The sequence below is a fragment of the Oncorhynchus clarkii genome, chromosome 16, assembly GCF_045791955.1.
Source record: "Oncorhynchus clarkii lewisi isolate Uvic-CL-2024 chromosome 16, UVic_Ocla_1.0, whole genome shotgun sequence".
Classification (NCBI taxonomy): Eukaryota; Metazoa; Chordata; class Actinopteri; order Salmoniformes; family Salmonidae; genus Oncorhynchus; species Oncorhynchus clarkii.
The window spans coordinates 71,222,802-71,235,273 of NC_092162.1; the positions used below are offsets into that span (position 1 = coordinate 71,222,802).

A 12,472-nucleotide genomic window follows, 5' to 3' on the forward strand; every position below is an offset into this window, starting at 1 on the left:
CAACAACAGCACCGTAGCTGAGGAACTCTCAGTACTGTTCTCTTCTATCCAACAACATCACCGTAGCTGAGGAACTCTCAGTACTGTTCTCTTCTATCCAACAACAGCACCGTAGCTGAGGAACTCTCAGTACTGTTCTCTTCTATCCAACAACATCACCGTAGCTGAGGAACTCTCAGTACTGTTCTCTTCTATCCAACAACAGCACCGTAGCTGAGGAACTCTCAGTACTGTTCTCTTCTATCCAACAACAGCACCGTAGCTGAGGAACTCTCAGTACTGTTCTCTTCTATCCAACAACAGCACCGTAGCTGAGGAACTCTCAGTACTGTTCTCTTCTATCCAACAACAGCACCGTAGCTGAGGAACTCTCAGTACTGTTCTCTTCTATCCAACAACAGCACCGTAGCTGAGGAACTATCAGTACTGTTCTCTTCTATCCAACAACAGCACCGTAGCTGAGGAACTATCAGTACTGTTCTCTTCTATCCAGGCGGAGTTGAGTTGTACCTACGTCTGTCTTGTAGCTATGTCTGTCCTGTACCTACGTCTGTCCTGTACCTATGTCTGTCCTGTACCTATGTCTGTCCTGTACCTACGTCTGTCCTGTATCTATGTCTGTCCTGTAGCTACGTCTGTCTTGTACCTACGTCTGTCCTGTACCTACTTCTGTCCTGTACCTATGCGGTTCTTCCACAGGCTGCTGAAATTCATACTTTTAATTCAAACTTTTATTAAATAAAATCATTGACTTTTGTGTGTTGATCACCTGGAGATGTACCGATGCCGTATCTCAATTTGAGCAACAGGATTATAATGTGGGTTACAATTAATTAAAACATTTTATGTAGGGGTTGATACATTTTTCGTTAGGGAAAATCAAGTCTGAACAGTTTGTTGTTGTTGTTTTTTTACCCCTTTTTCTCCCCAATTTCGTGGTATCCAATTGTTTTAGTAGCTACTATCTTGTCTCATCGCTACAACTCCCGTACGGGCTCGGGAGAGACGAAGGTTGAAAGCCATGCGTCCTCCGATACACAACCCAACCAAGCCGCACTGCTTCTTAACACAGCGCGCATCCAACCCGGAAGCCAGCTGCACCAATGTGTCGGAGGAAACACCGTACACCTGGCAACCTTGGTTAGCGCGCACTGCGCCCAGCCCGCCACAGGAGTCGCTGGTGCGTGATGAGACAAGGACATCCCTACCGGCCAAGCCCTCCCTAACCCGGACGACGCTAGGCCAATTGTGCGTCGCCCCACGGACCTCCCGGTCGCGGCCGGTTACGACAGAGCCTGGGCGCGAACCCAGAGTCTCTGGTGGCACAGCTGGCGCTGCAGTACAGCGCCCCTTAACCACTGCGCCACCCGGGAGGCAAAGTCTGACATTTTTAAATAGAAATGACAAACTTTAGAATACTTTTTTAATACTTGAATATATTACAAGTTTTCATTTCCTGCTGTACAGGAAATGTCCTGCAACAACAGGATGATCAAATTAATATATGTCATCTGTAGCGGCTTTGATATACTATGTAAACTAAGATTCAATTGGCACAAGCTCATATGCGCTGAGTTGAGAAACACAATTGAGGAAAAAAGTGTTTTCTATCAAAGTTTTTTAAAATTAAGAGTATGCATTTCAGAAGAACCGCAGTTGTACAGGACAGACGTAGGTACAAGACAGACGTAGCTACAGGACAGACATAGATACAAGGTAAGCATTTTCAGATTTTTTGTAAACATTTTTTAGAATTGACAGACTCAATGTTGTTGCTAGGCAGATCAAACGACCAGTTATCAAAACTCAGCTCCGCCCCTCGATATATAAGAGAACGGAAGCTGAGCGTTCCTCAGCCAAGGAGGGTGCTGCTCGTCAAGGAGTTTAACTGAAATTCTGAAGTAGGACAAATATCTAGGCAACAACTCAGCAGTTGCTTGGTTCACAGCGCGAACGGCACAGGTCACTCACCCCCAGGAATGTCAAAACAGGAGGGGAAGAAAGTTCTAGAAAGGTTTTAATAATAAGACGAACAGTGGTGTTGGGGGCTGTGCTTTGTCAAAGTGGGGGTGGGGTTATATCCTGCCTGGTTGGCCCTGTCCGGGGGTATCGTCGGACGGGGCCACAGTGTCTCCCGACCCCTCCTGTCTCAGCCTCCAGTATTTATGCTGCAGTAGTTTATGTGTCGGGGGGCTAGGGTCAGTCTGTTATATCTGGAGTATTTCTTCTGTCTTATCCGGTGTCCTGTGTGAATTGAACTATGCTCCCTCTAATTCTCTCTCTCTCGGAGGACCTGAGCCCTAGGACTATGCCTCAGGACAACCTGGCCTGATGACTCCTTGCTGTCCCCAGTCCACCTGGTTGTGCTGCTGTTCTAGTTTCAACTGTTCTGCCTGCGGCTATGGAATCCTGACCTGTTCACCGGACGTGCTACCTGTCCCAGACCTGCTGTTTTAAACTCTCTCTCTCTACCACACCTGCTGTCTCTAACTCTGAATGATTGGCTATGAAAAGCCAACTGACATTTACTCCTGAGGTGCTGACCTGTTGCACCCTCTACAACCACTGTGATTATTATTATTTGACCCTGCTGGTCATCTATGAACGCTTGAACATCTTGGCCATGTTCTGTTATAATCTCCACCCAGCACAGCCAGAAGAGGACTGGCCACCCCTCATAGCCTGGTTCCTCTCTAGGTTTCTTCCTAGGTTTTGGCCTTTCTAGGGAGTTTTTCCTAGCCACCGTGCTTCTACACCAGCATTGCTTGCTGTTTGGGGTTTTAGGCTGGGTTTCTGTACAGCACTTTATGACATCGGCTGATGTAAAAAGGGCTTTATAAATACATTTTGATTGATTAACAACTTTTTAGTTAGTTATAGGAATTAAGTTCATTTTTAAAAAACTAGCCTTGTTTTATCCAAGCAGGCAAAATCCCACTGGGCACAAACTGGTTTAATAATTTGTCAACGTATTGTGACGTGGAATCTTTGTGGAAAATACACTGGATTTGAAAAAAACCAATTCAACTGTTGTTTTGAGGGTGGAATTAAAACCACAGGATTACGTCTTCATTCTAACCAACATCCAACACAGACAAAAACCTTGTATAAAAGATGTTGAATTTGTACCTTTGAAACAACGTCAGGTTTTCAACATTATGTATCTGCATTATCCACATTCAGAAGAACTTCAGGCTGGGTAGCACAACCTGCTGGAGAGTTGATCTAACTACAGATATTCAATTGGTCTCCCATCCAGAGTATTAACCAAGCTTTAAAATGTGTCACTGACTTCAACCAATGTGCTATCCTGACAACGATCATGGAGAGAGTTCTCTTAATAACTAAATCTGTTCACTGTTGCTAGCAAAGTCAATTTCAATGGGTTTATTTAACAGAGCAAATGGAGATTTCTGAGAGAATTTTGAATTTTTAAAGCACATTTCTCGCTATTCTACACATTTTGCCATGAGGCCGAGTGAACATGTATCATTTTTACTGCTTATTTCCCTGTAATTCTAAACATTTTGGCAATTGGCGTATGACCTGTTCATATGCTATCTGGGGAAAGGGTGGGGGCCGACCCACCTCCAGGTTTTTGTATTTTATTATTTTGGCTTGGGGGCCGCCAGAGGCCGTGGGGCCACCCGCCTTACGAGGCCTGCTAGGGTGTGTTGTACACCATTGATGCACGTTGAAAGGAGGTGCTGTGCCCAGTAGAATAACCTATAATAACAAATACAGGTTGAATAAAATGTAGCTCAAGTTCTTACCTGGATGGTTTGGCTCTGGTGACTTGGGTCCCCTGACACTGGCCCCCCGACCAGCTTGCAATACAAATCGTGTATCGACCTTCCATTGTCCCCCTCTCCACAGGTCGCTGTCGCTGTGATTTTGGTCCCTTCTGCCAGGTTAAAATAAGGTGGGTGCAGGCTGTAGCCATTCACCCCGTTGGTGGGCAGTTCCTGGCCCTGCGCCGAGAGGCCGCAGATTAAGGGGTATAACAGCAGCAATGCAAGTTGTGTAGGGCCGCCAGCCGCAGGGGATACAGTCCCCAACACCAGTCCCCTCGCCATCTTCACCTGCCGGCGCTCTACTCTGCGGTTCGTTGGATAAATAGGCGACTAGGCTACAACGGACAAAACTAATAGAAATGTTCAAGAAAAGAACAGCCGAGATTATAACCTTACTGTGTTGTTACAAAGTAGGCTACCATCGGAAGTATAGCAATATAACAACGATATAAATGAGAGTTTAACTCCGAGTCGTTGCGCGATGAAGAAGTGCACAACAGTCGATGCGCTCTGCTTTTGCTGTGGTGGCTGTGTATCTCTCGCTCCGGCGAGCACCTAACTATCTGTGCTCTGTTCTCTCTCCCTCCCCTACTCTCTCAATTCAATTCCCTCTCTCTTTTTCCGCCCTTAGTGGCTGAACGAGGTAGCTCAGCGCCAAGGTTGACTGGCTCAAATAACATAAAAGTGTATTGGTCGCGTACACAGATGTTATAGCGGATGCAGCGGGAAGCTCCCCAACGGTGCAGTAAAAATGTAAATATACACACATACTAATAAACAACAAAATAGAAACAAGAAATCAAGAATGTCAGAACGAATAACCTAAATAACACTGTACCAGTTAATCCAAATGCAATCTATGAATATATAGGTCCTACACCCAAGAATATATAGCCTAGTGCAGGGTTCCCCAACTGGCGTCCCGCGGGCCGAATTTGGCCCGTAGGTGGTTTTATTTGCCCCCCCCCCCCAAGTTTTATTGGTGTGTGTGAAATTATCATTGTTGGACATAAAAGACTGTAAAAACACCAGGAAAACAGCTCCAAGTGATGTTATATTAAGTCATCTGTAACCAAGTATTACCACACATAGTAGAGAGATGTGTAATCATCCTATACCAATGTAAGTAAGGTTTGAAATTGTTACGTTTTAGTGAAACATTATACAGTTGAAGACAGAAGTTTACATACACTTAGGTTGGAGTCATTGTTAACAAACTATAGTTTTGGCAAGTCGGTTAGGACATATACTGTGTGCATGACACAAGTCAGTTTTCCAACAATTGTTTACAGACAGATTATTTCACTTATAATTCACTGTATCACAATTCCAGTGGGTCAGAAGTTTACATACACTAAGTTGACTGTGCCTGAGTGTGGATCACTGTCTGTCTATGGGCAGCTATGAGGAGTGTGGATCCCTGTCTGTCTATGGGCAGCTATGAGGAGTGTGGATCCCTGTCTGTCTATGGACAGCTATGAGGAGTGTGGATCCCTGTCTGTCTATGGACAGCTATGAGGAGTGTGGATCCCTGTCTGTCTATGGGCAGCTATGAGGAGTGTGGATCCCTGTCTGTCTATGGGCAGCTATGAGGAGTGTGGATCCCTGTCTGTCTATGGGCAGCTATGAGGAGTGTGGATCCCTGTCTGTCTATGGGCAGCTATGAGGAGTGTGGATCCCTGTCTGTCTATGGGCAGCTATGAGGAGTGTGGATCCCTGTCTGTCTATGGGCAGCTATGAGGAGTGTGGATCACTGTCTGTCTATGGACAGCTATGAGGAGTGTGGATCCCTGTCTGTCTATGGGCAGCTATGAGGAGTGTGGATCCCTGTCTGTCTATGGGCAGCTATGAGGAGTGTGGATCACTGTGCTGTTGGCTGTAGGGTCCATTGGAAGCTGTGGCCAGATGTCTCACTTCTCTACGTGTGTTACCATTGCCTCCTGTGTATGAACCTCCTTACTGCCCTTATGGATTCAGACCCATTGGATTGGTGTAAGCATGGGCCAACAGGGACTTTCCACCACGTACTGTTTCTTGGACCAGTTCAATCATTTGAGGGGGACTGAGTGAGTCTACACTTTCAGGGAGAGGGGTATAGAGATTAGGGAGAACCTGTCTCTGCTGTGTACCGACACACACACACACACAAACACATAAACACACACACACGCACGCACGCAGAACGGCATTCCTGACTGAACTCTCTCTCCGTAGTGAAGACCTTAACACAGGTTAACATCTACAAGGCCAGACTGACTACAAGGACACTTACTCAGAGCATGAGTTGACCAGCTGGCAAGTCTCTCTGCTGACTGTTCTCTCTGCTACCAATGCACCAAGCCTCTCAGCTGACTGTTCTCTCTGCTACCGCTTACCATAGCACCAAGCCTCTCAGCTGACTGTTCTCTCTGCTACCGCTTACCAACGCACCAAGCCTCTCAGCTGACTGTTCTCTCTGCTACCGCTTACCAATGCACCAAGCCTCTCAGCTGACTGTTCTCTCTGCTACCAACGTACCAAGTCTCTCAGCTGACTGTTCTCTCTGCTACCGCTTACCAATGCACCAAGTCTCTCAGCTGACTGTTCTCTCTGCTACCGCTTACCAACGCATCAAGTCTCTCAGCTGACTGTTCTCTCTGCTACTGCTTACCAACGCACCAAGTCTCTCCGCTGACTGTTCTCTCTGCTACCGCTTACCAATGCACCAAGCCTCTCAGCTGACTGTTCTCTCTGCTACCAACGTACCAAGTCTCTCAGCTGACTGTTCTCTCTGCTACCGCTTACCAATGCACCAAGTCTCTCAGCTGACTGTTCTCTCTGCTACTGCTTACCAACGTACTAAGCCTCTCAGCTGACTGTTCTCTCTGCTACCGCTTACCAATGCACCAAGCCTCTCAGCTGACTGTTCTCTCTGCTACCAATGCACCAAGCCTCTCAGCTGACTGTTCTCTCTGCTACCGCTTACCAATGCACCAAGCCTCTCAGCTGACTGTTCTCTCTGCTACCAACGTACCAAGTCTCTCAGCTGACTGTTCTCTCTGCTACCGCTTACCAACGCACCAAGTCTCTCAGCTGACTGTTCTCTCTGCTACTGCTTACCAACGCACCAAGTCTCTCCGCTGACTGTTCTCTCTGCTACCGCTTACCAATGCACCAAGCCTCTCAGCTGACTGTTCTCTCTGCTACCAACGTACCAAGTCTCTCAGCTGACTGTTCTCTCTGCTACCGCTTACCAATGCACCAAGTCTCTCAGCTGACTGTTCTCTCTGCTACTGCTTACCAACGTACTAAGACTCTCAGCTGACTGTTCTCTCTGCTACCGCTTACCAATGCACCAAGCCTCTCAGCTGACTGTTCTCTCTGCTACCGCTTACCAATGCACCAAGCCTCTCAGCTGACTGTTCTCTCTGCTACCAACATACCAAGTCTCTCAGCTGACTGTTCTCTCTGCTACCGCTTACCAACGTACTAAGCCTCTCAGCTGACTGTTCTCTCTGCTACCGCTTACCAACGTACCAAGTCTCTCAGCTGACTGTTCTCTCTGCTACCAATGCACCAAGCCTCTCAGCTGACTGTTCTCTCTGCTACCGCTTACCAACGCACCAAGTCTCTCAGCTGACTGTTCTCTCTGCTACTGCTTACCAACGTGCCAAGTCTCTCAGCTGACTGTTCTCTCTGCTACCGCTTACCAATGCACCAAGTCTCTCAGCTGACTGTTCTCTCTGCTACCGCTTACCAACGTACCAAGTCTCTCTGCTGACTGTTCTCTCTGCTACCAAGGTACCAAGTCTCTCAGCTGACTGTTCTCTCTGCTACCGCTTACCAACGTGCCAAGTCTCTCAGCTGACTGTTCTCTCTGCTACCAAGGTACCAAGTCTCTCCGCTGACTGTTCTCTCTGCTACCGCTTACCAACGTGCCAAGTCTCTCAGCTGACTGTTCTTTCTGCTACCAATGCACCAAGCCTCTCAGCTGACTGTTCTCTCTGCTACCGCTTACCAATGCACCAAGTCTCTCAGCTGACTGTTCTCTCTGCTACCGCTTACCAACGTACCAAGTCTCTCAGCTGACTGTTCTCTCTGCTACCAACGCACCAAGACTCTCAGCTGACTGTTCTCTCTGCTACCGCTTACCAACGCACCAAGTCTGGAACCAACAGGACCCTGAACAGCTTCTACCCCCAAACCATAAGACTGATAAATAGTTAGTTAAATAGTTAACCACTAACTACCCAAACTATCTGCATTGACCCCTTTTGGCACTAACTCTTTTGACTCATCACATATTGCTGCTACTGTTTATTATCTATCCTGTTGCCTAGTCACTTCACCCCTACCTATATGTACATATCTACCTCAATGACATTGTTCCCTGTATATGGACTCAGTACTCTGTGTAAATAACCCTGTATATGGACTCAGTACTCTGTGTAAATAACCCTGTACAGTGCCTTGCGAAAGTATTCGGCCCCCTTGAACTTTGCAACCTTTTGCCACATTTCAGGCTTCAAACATAAAGATATAAAACTGTATTTTTTTGTGAAGAATCAACAACAAGTGGGACACAATCATGAAGTGGAACGACATTTATTGGATATTTCAAACTTTTTTAACAAATCAAAAACTGAAAAATTGGGCATGCAAAATTAGTAGATGGAAGGGGAGGCAAGGGGAGGGGAGGGAGGGAGGAGTAGAGGAGGGAGGAGAAGAGGGAGGGAGGGGAGAAGAGGGAGGAGGGAAGAGGGAGGAAGGGAGGAGAAGGAGTTAGAGGGAGGAAGGGAGGAGAAGAGGGAGGGAGGAGTAGAGGGAGGAAGGGAGGAGAAGAGGGAGGGAGAAGAAGAGGGAGGAGAGGAAGAGGGAGGGATGAGAAGGGGGGAGGAGAGTGAGGAGGGGGATAAGAGGGAGGAGAAGAGTGAGGAGGAGGATAAGAGGGGGTGAGGAGAGGAAGAGGGAGGAGAAGAGGAAGTGAGGGAGGAGAAGAGGGAGGGAGTAGAAGATGAGGGAGGAGGATAAGAGGGGGGAGGAGGAGAATGGTTAGGGTTAGGATTACCTACACTATCTATAGGCCCTACTACCTACACTATCTACAGACCCTATTACCTACACTATCTACTATTACCTACACTATCTACAGACCCTATTACCTACACTATCTACTATTACCTACAGTCAGTCTTGCCTTTTACACTGAACAAAACATATTACCGCATCTCGTCCTCCCTTCAGCCAAGTGTCCCACATAGTTCTTGACTTAATTTCTCTCTTGAACGATATGATTTCTCTCAACATAAACAGTGTGTTGAGCTCATTATATATACTGAACATTAACTATACTGAACAAAAAGACAAACGCAACAGGTGAAATGTTGGTCCCATGTTTCATGAGCTGAAATAAAAGATCCCAGAAATGTTCCATATGTACAAAAAAAACCATATTTATCTCAAATGTTGTGAGATGCTTTGTGAACACAGACCGGCATTCCTGGGAAGCTCTCCCTCATGCTCCCGATCAGATAGCCTGTCTGAGAGATTCCTGTTGCATTGTGGTATGATGTGATTAGATAGGCTGAGAGACTCCTGTTGCATTGTGGTATGATGTGTTTGAAGTCCCGAGGAGAAGACAGTGTGTTTGGGGGTGTGCTGGGAGTGAGCGAAGGAGGGTGAGGAGGGGTGCCGAAGGGAGGAGGGGGGTGTGTGAGGGGAATGAGAGGGAGGGGGAGGGGTGATGGAGGGAGGAGGGGGGTGAGGGAGTGATGATGGGGAGTGAAGGAGGGGGTAGTGGCGGGAACATTTTGATGATTGACTGAGAGGGCAGGTACCTACATGTTCCTGTTTGGTCTCTGTTAAGCTTCTCAATAACATTATTCACACACTCCTGGTGGTCCCCTTCTGTCTGTTTTTTTCTCTCTCTGCCTCCCCTCTCCCTGTCATTCTCTCTCTCTCTCTCTGCCTCCGCTCTCTTTGTCTGTCTGTCTGTCTCTCTAGCCACCTAGAGAGAGAGAGAGAGAGAGAGAGCGAGAGAGAGAGAGCGAGAGAGCGAGAGAGAGAGGTAACAGAAGCATGGGGACACACAGGGAGGGGGCGTGTACTGGAGCAGGAGCGTGAAGAGAGAGTATAGTGCTCTTCTAGAGAGAGAGAGAGAGAGAGAGAGAGAGAGAGAGTATAGTGCTCTTCTAGAGAGAGAGAGAGAGAGAAAGAGTATAGTGTTCTTCTAGAGAGAGAGAGAGTATAGTGCTCCTCTAGAGAGAGAGGGAGAGAGAGAGAGAGAGTTTAGTGCTCTTCTAGAGAGAGAGGGAGAGAGAGAGAGAGAGAGAGAGAGTATAGTGCTCTTCTAGAGAGAGAGAGAGAGAGAGAGAGAGCGTATAGTGCTCTTCTAGAGAGAGAGAGAGAGAGAGTATAGTGCTCTTCTAGAGAGAGAGGGAGAGAGAGAGAGAGAGAGAGAGAGAGAGAGAGAGAGAGATAGTGCTCTTCTAGAGAGAGAGAGAGATAGAGAGTTTAGTGCTCTTCTAGAGAGAGAGAGAGAGAGCGAGAGAGAGTATAGTGCTCTTCTAGAGACATAGAGAGAGAGAGGGAGAGAGCGAGAGAGTAGAGTGCTCTTCTAGAGAGAGAGAGAGAGAGATAGAGAGTTTAGTGCTCTTCTAGAGAGAGAGAGAGAGAGCGAGAGAGAGTATAGTGCTCTTCTAGAGACATAGAGAGAGAGAGGGAGAGAGCGAGAGAGTAGAGTGCTCTTCTAGAGAGAGAGAGTATAGTGCTCTTCTAGAGAGAGAGAGAGAGTATAGTGCTCTTCTAGAGAGAGAGAGAGTATAGTGCTCCTCTAGAGAGAGAGAGAGTATAGTGCTCCTCTAGAGAGAGAGGGGGAGAGAGAGAGTATGGTGCTCTTCTAGAGAGAGAGAGATAGTATAGTGCTCTTCTAGGGAGAGAGAGAGAGAGAGGGAGAGAGAGAGTATAGTGCTCTTCTAGAGAGAGAGAGAGAGTTTAGTGCTCTTCTAGAGAGAGAGAGAGAGAGAGAGAGAGAGTGAGAGAGAGAGGTAACAGAAGCATGGGGACACGGAGGGGGCGTGTACTGGAGCAGGAGCGTGAAGAGAGAGTATAGTGCTCTTCTAGAGAGAGAGAGGGAGAGAGAGTATAGTGCTCTTCTAGAGAGAGAGAGAGAGAGAGAGAGTATAGTGCTCTTCTAGAGAGAGAAAGAGAGAGAGAGTAGAGTGCTCTTCTAGAGAGAGAGAGAGTATAGTGTTCTTCTAGAGAGAGAGAGAGTATAGTGCTCCTCTAGAGAGAGAGGGAAAGAGAGAGAGAGTATGGTGCTCTTCTAGAGAGAGAGTGAGAGAGAGTATAGTGCTCTTCTAGAGAGAGGGAGAGAGAGAGCGAGCGAGAGTATAGTACTCTTCTAGAGAGAGAGTATAGTGCTCTTCTAGAGAGAGAGAGATAGTATAGTGTTCTTCTAGGGAGAGAGAGAGAGAGGGAGAGAGAGAGTATAGTGGTCTTCTAGAGAGAGAGAGAGAGAGAGAGAGAGAGAGTATAGTGCTCTTCTAGAGAGAGAGAGAGTGAGAGAGACAGTATAGTGGTCTTCTAGAGAGAGAGAGAGAGAGAGAGAGTATAGTGCTCTTCTAGAGAGAGAGAGAGAGCGAGAGAGGGAGAGAGAGTATAGTGCTCTTCTAGAGAGAGAGAGAGAGAGAGAGAGAGTTTAGTGCTCTTCTAGAGAGAGAGAGAGAGAGAGAGAGAGAGTGAGAGTATAGTGCTCTTCTAGAGAGAGAGAGAGAGAGAGAGAGAGTTTAGTGCTCTTCTAGAGAGAGAGAGAGCATAGTGCTCTTCTAGAGAGAGGGAGAGAGAGAGAGAGTATAGTGCTCTTCTAGAGAGAGAGAGAGAGGGGGTTATATTTATGTTCTAGAGAGAGAGAGTATAGTGCTCTTCTAGAGAGAGAGCGAGAGAGAGTATAGTGCTCTTCTAGAGAGAGAGAGAGAGAGTATAGTTCTCTTCTAGAGAGAGAGAGATAGTATAGTGCTCTTCTAGGGAGAGAGAGGGAGAGTATAGTGCTCTTCTAGAGAGAGAGAGAGTATAGTGCTCTTCTAGAGCGAGAGAGAGAGAGAGAATAGTGCTCACATATATATATATATATATATATATATATATATATATATATATATATATAGAGAGAGAGAGAGTATCGTGCTCTTCTAGAGTGTAGAGAGAGATTAGTGCTCCTCTAGAGAGAGAGAGATTAGTGCTCCTCTAGAGAGAAAGAGAGTGTAGTGCTCTTCTAGAAAGAGAGAGAGTATAGTGCTCTTCTAGAGAGAGGGAGAGTGTAGTGCTCTTCTAGAGAGAGAGAGTATAGTGCTCTTCTAGAGAGAGAGAGTTTAGTGCTCTTCTAGAGAGAGAGAGAGAGATTAGTGCTCCTCTAGAGAGAGAGTGTGTAGTGTTTTTCTAGAGAGAGTATAGTGCTCCTCTAGAGAGAGAGAGTGTAGTGTTCTTCTAGAGAGAGAGAGTATAGTGCTCTTCTAGAGAGAGAGTGTAGTGCTCTTCTAGAGAGAGAGACGGTATAGTGCTCTTCTAGAGAGAAAGGGAGTATAGTGCTCTTCTAGAGAGAGAGAGAGTATAGTGCTCTTCTAGAGAGAGAGAGAGTGTAGTGCTCTTCTAGAGAGAGAGAGAGTGTGTAGTGCTCTTCTAGAGAGAGAGTATAGTGCTCC

The 12,472-nt window shown here is 46.8% G+C and overlaps 1 protein-coding gene across 1 annotated transcript in view; it reads right to left on the minus strand.

The window, feature by feature from the left end:
* The window catches only part of LOC139369000 (laminin, alpha 5), a 224,535-nt gene extending 220,168 nt beyond the window's left edge, over positions 1-4,367 (minus strand). Inside the window, exon 1 of the mRNA XM_071108558.1 lies at positions 3,774-4,367. Coding sequence (XP_070964659.1) covers positions 3,774-4,076 — 303 coding nt within the window. The 5' untranslated portion in view covers positions 4,077-4,367. The remainder of the gene's footprint in view (positions 1-3,773) is intronic.
* Between the last annotated feature and the right edge of the window lie 8,105 nt (positions 4,368-12,472).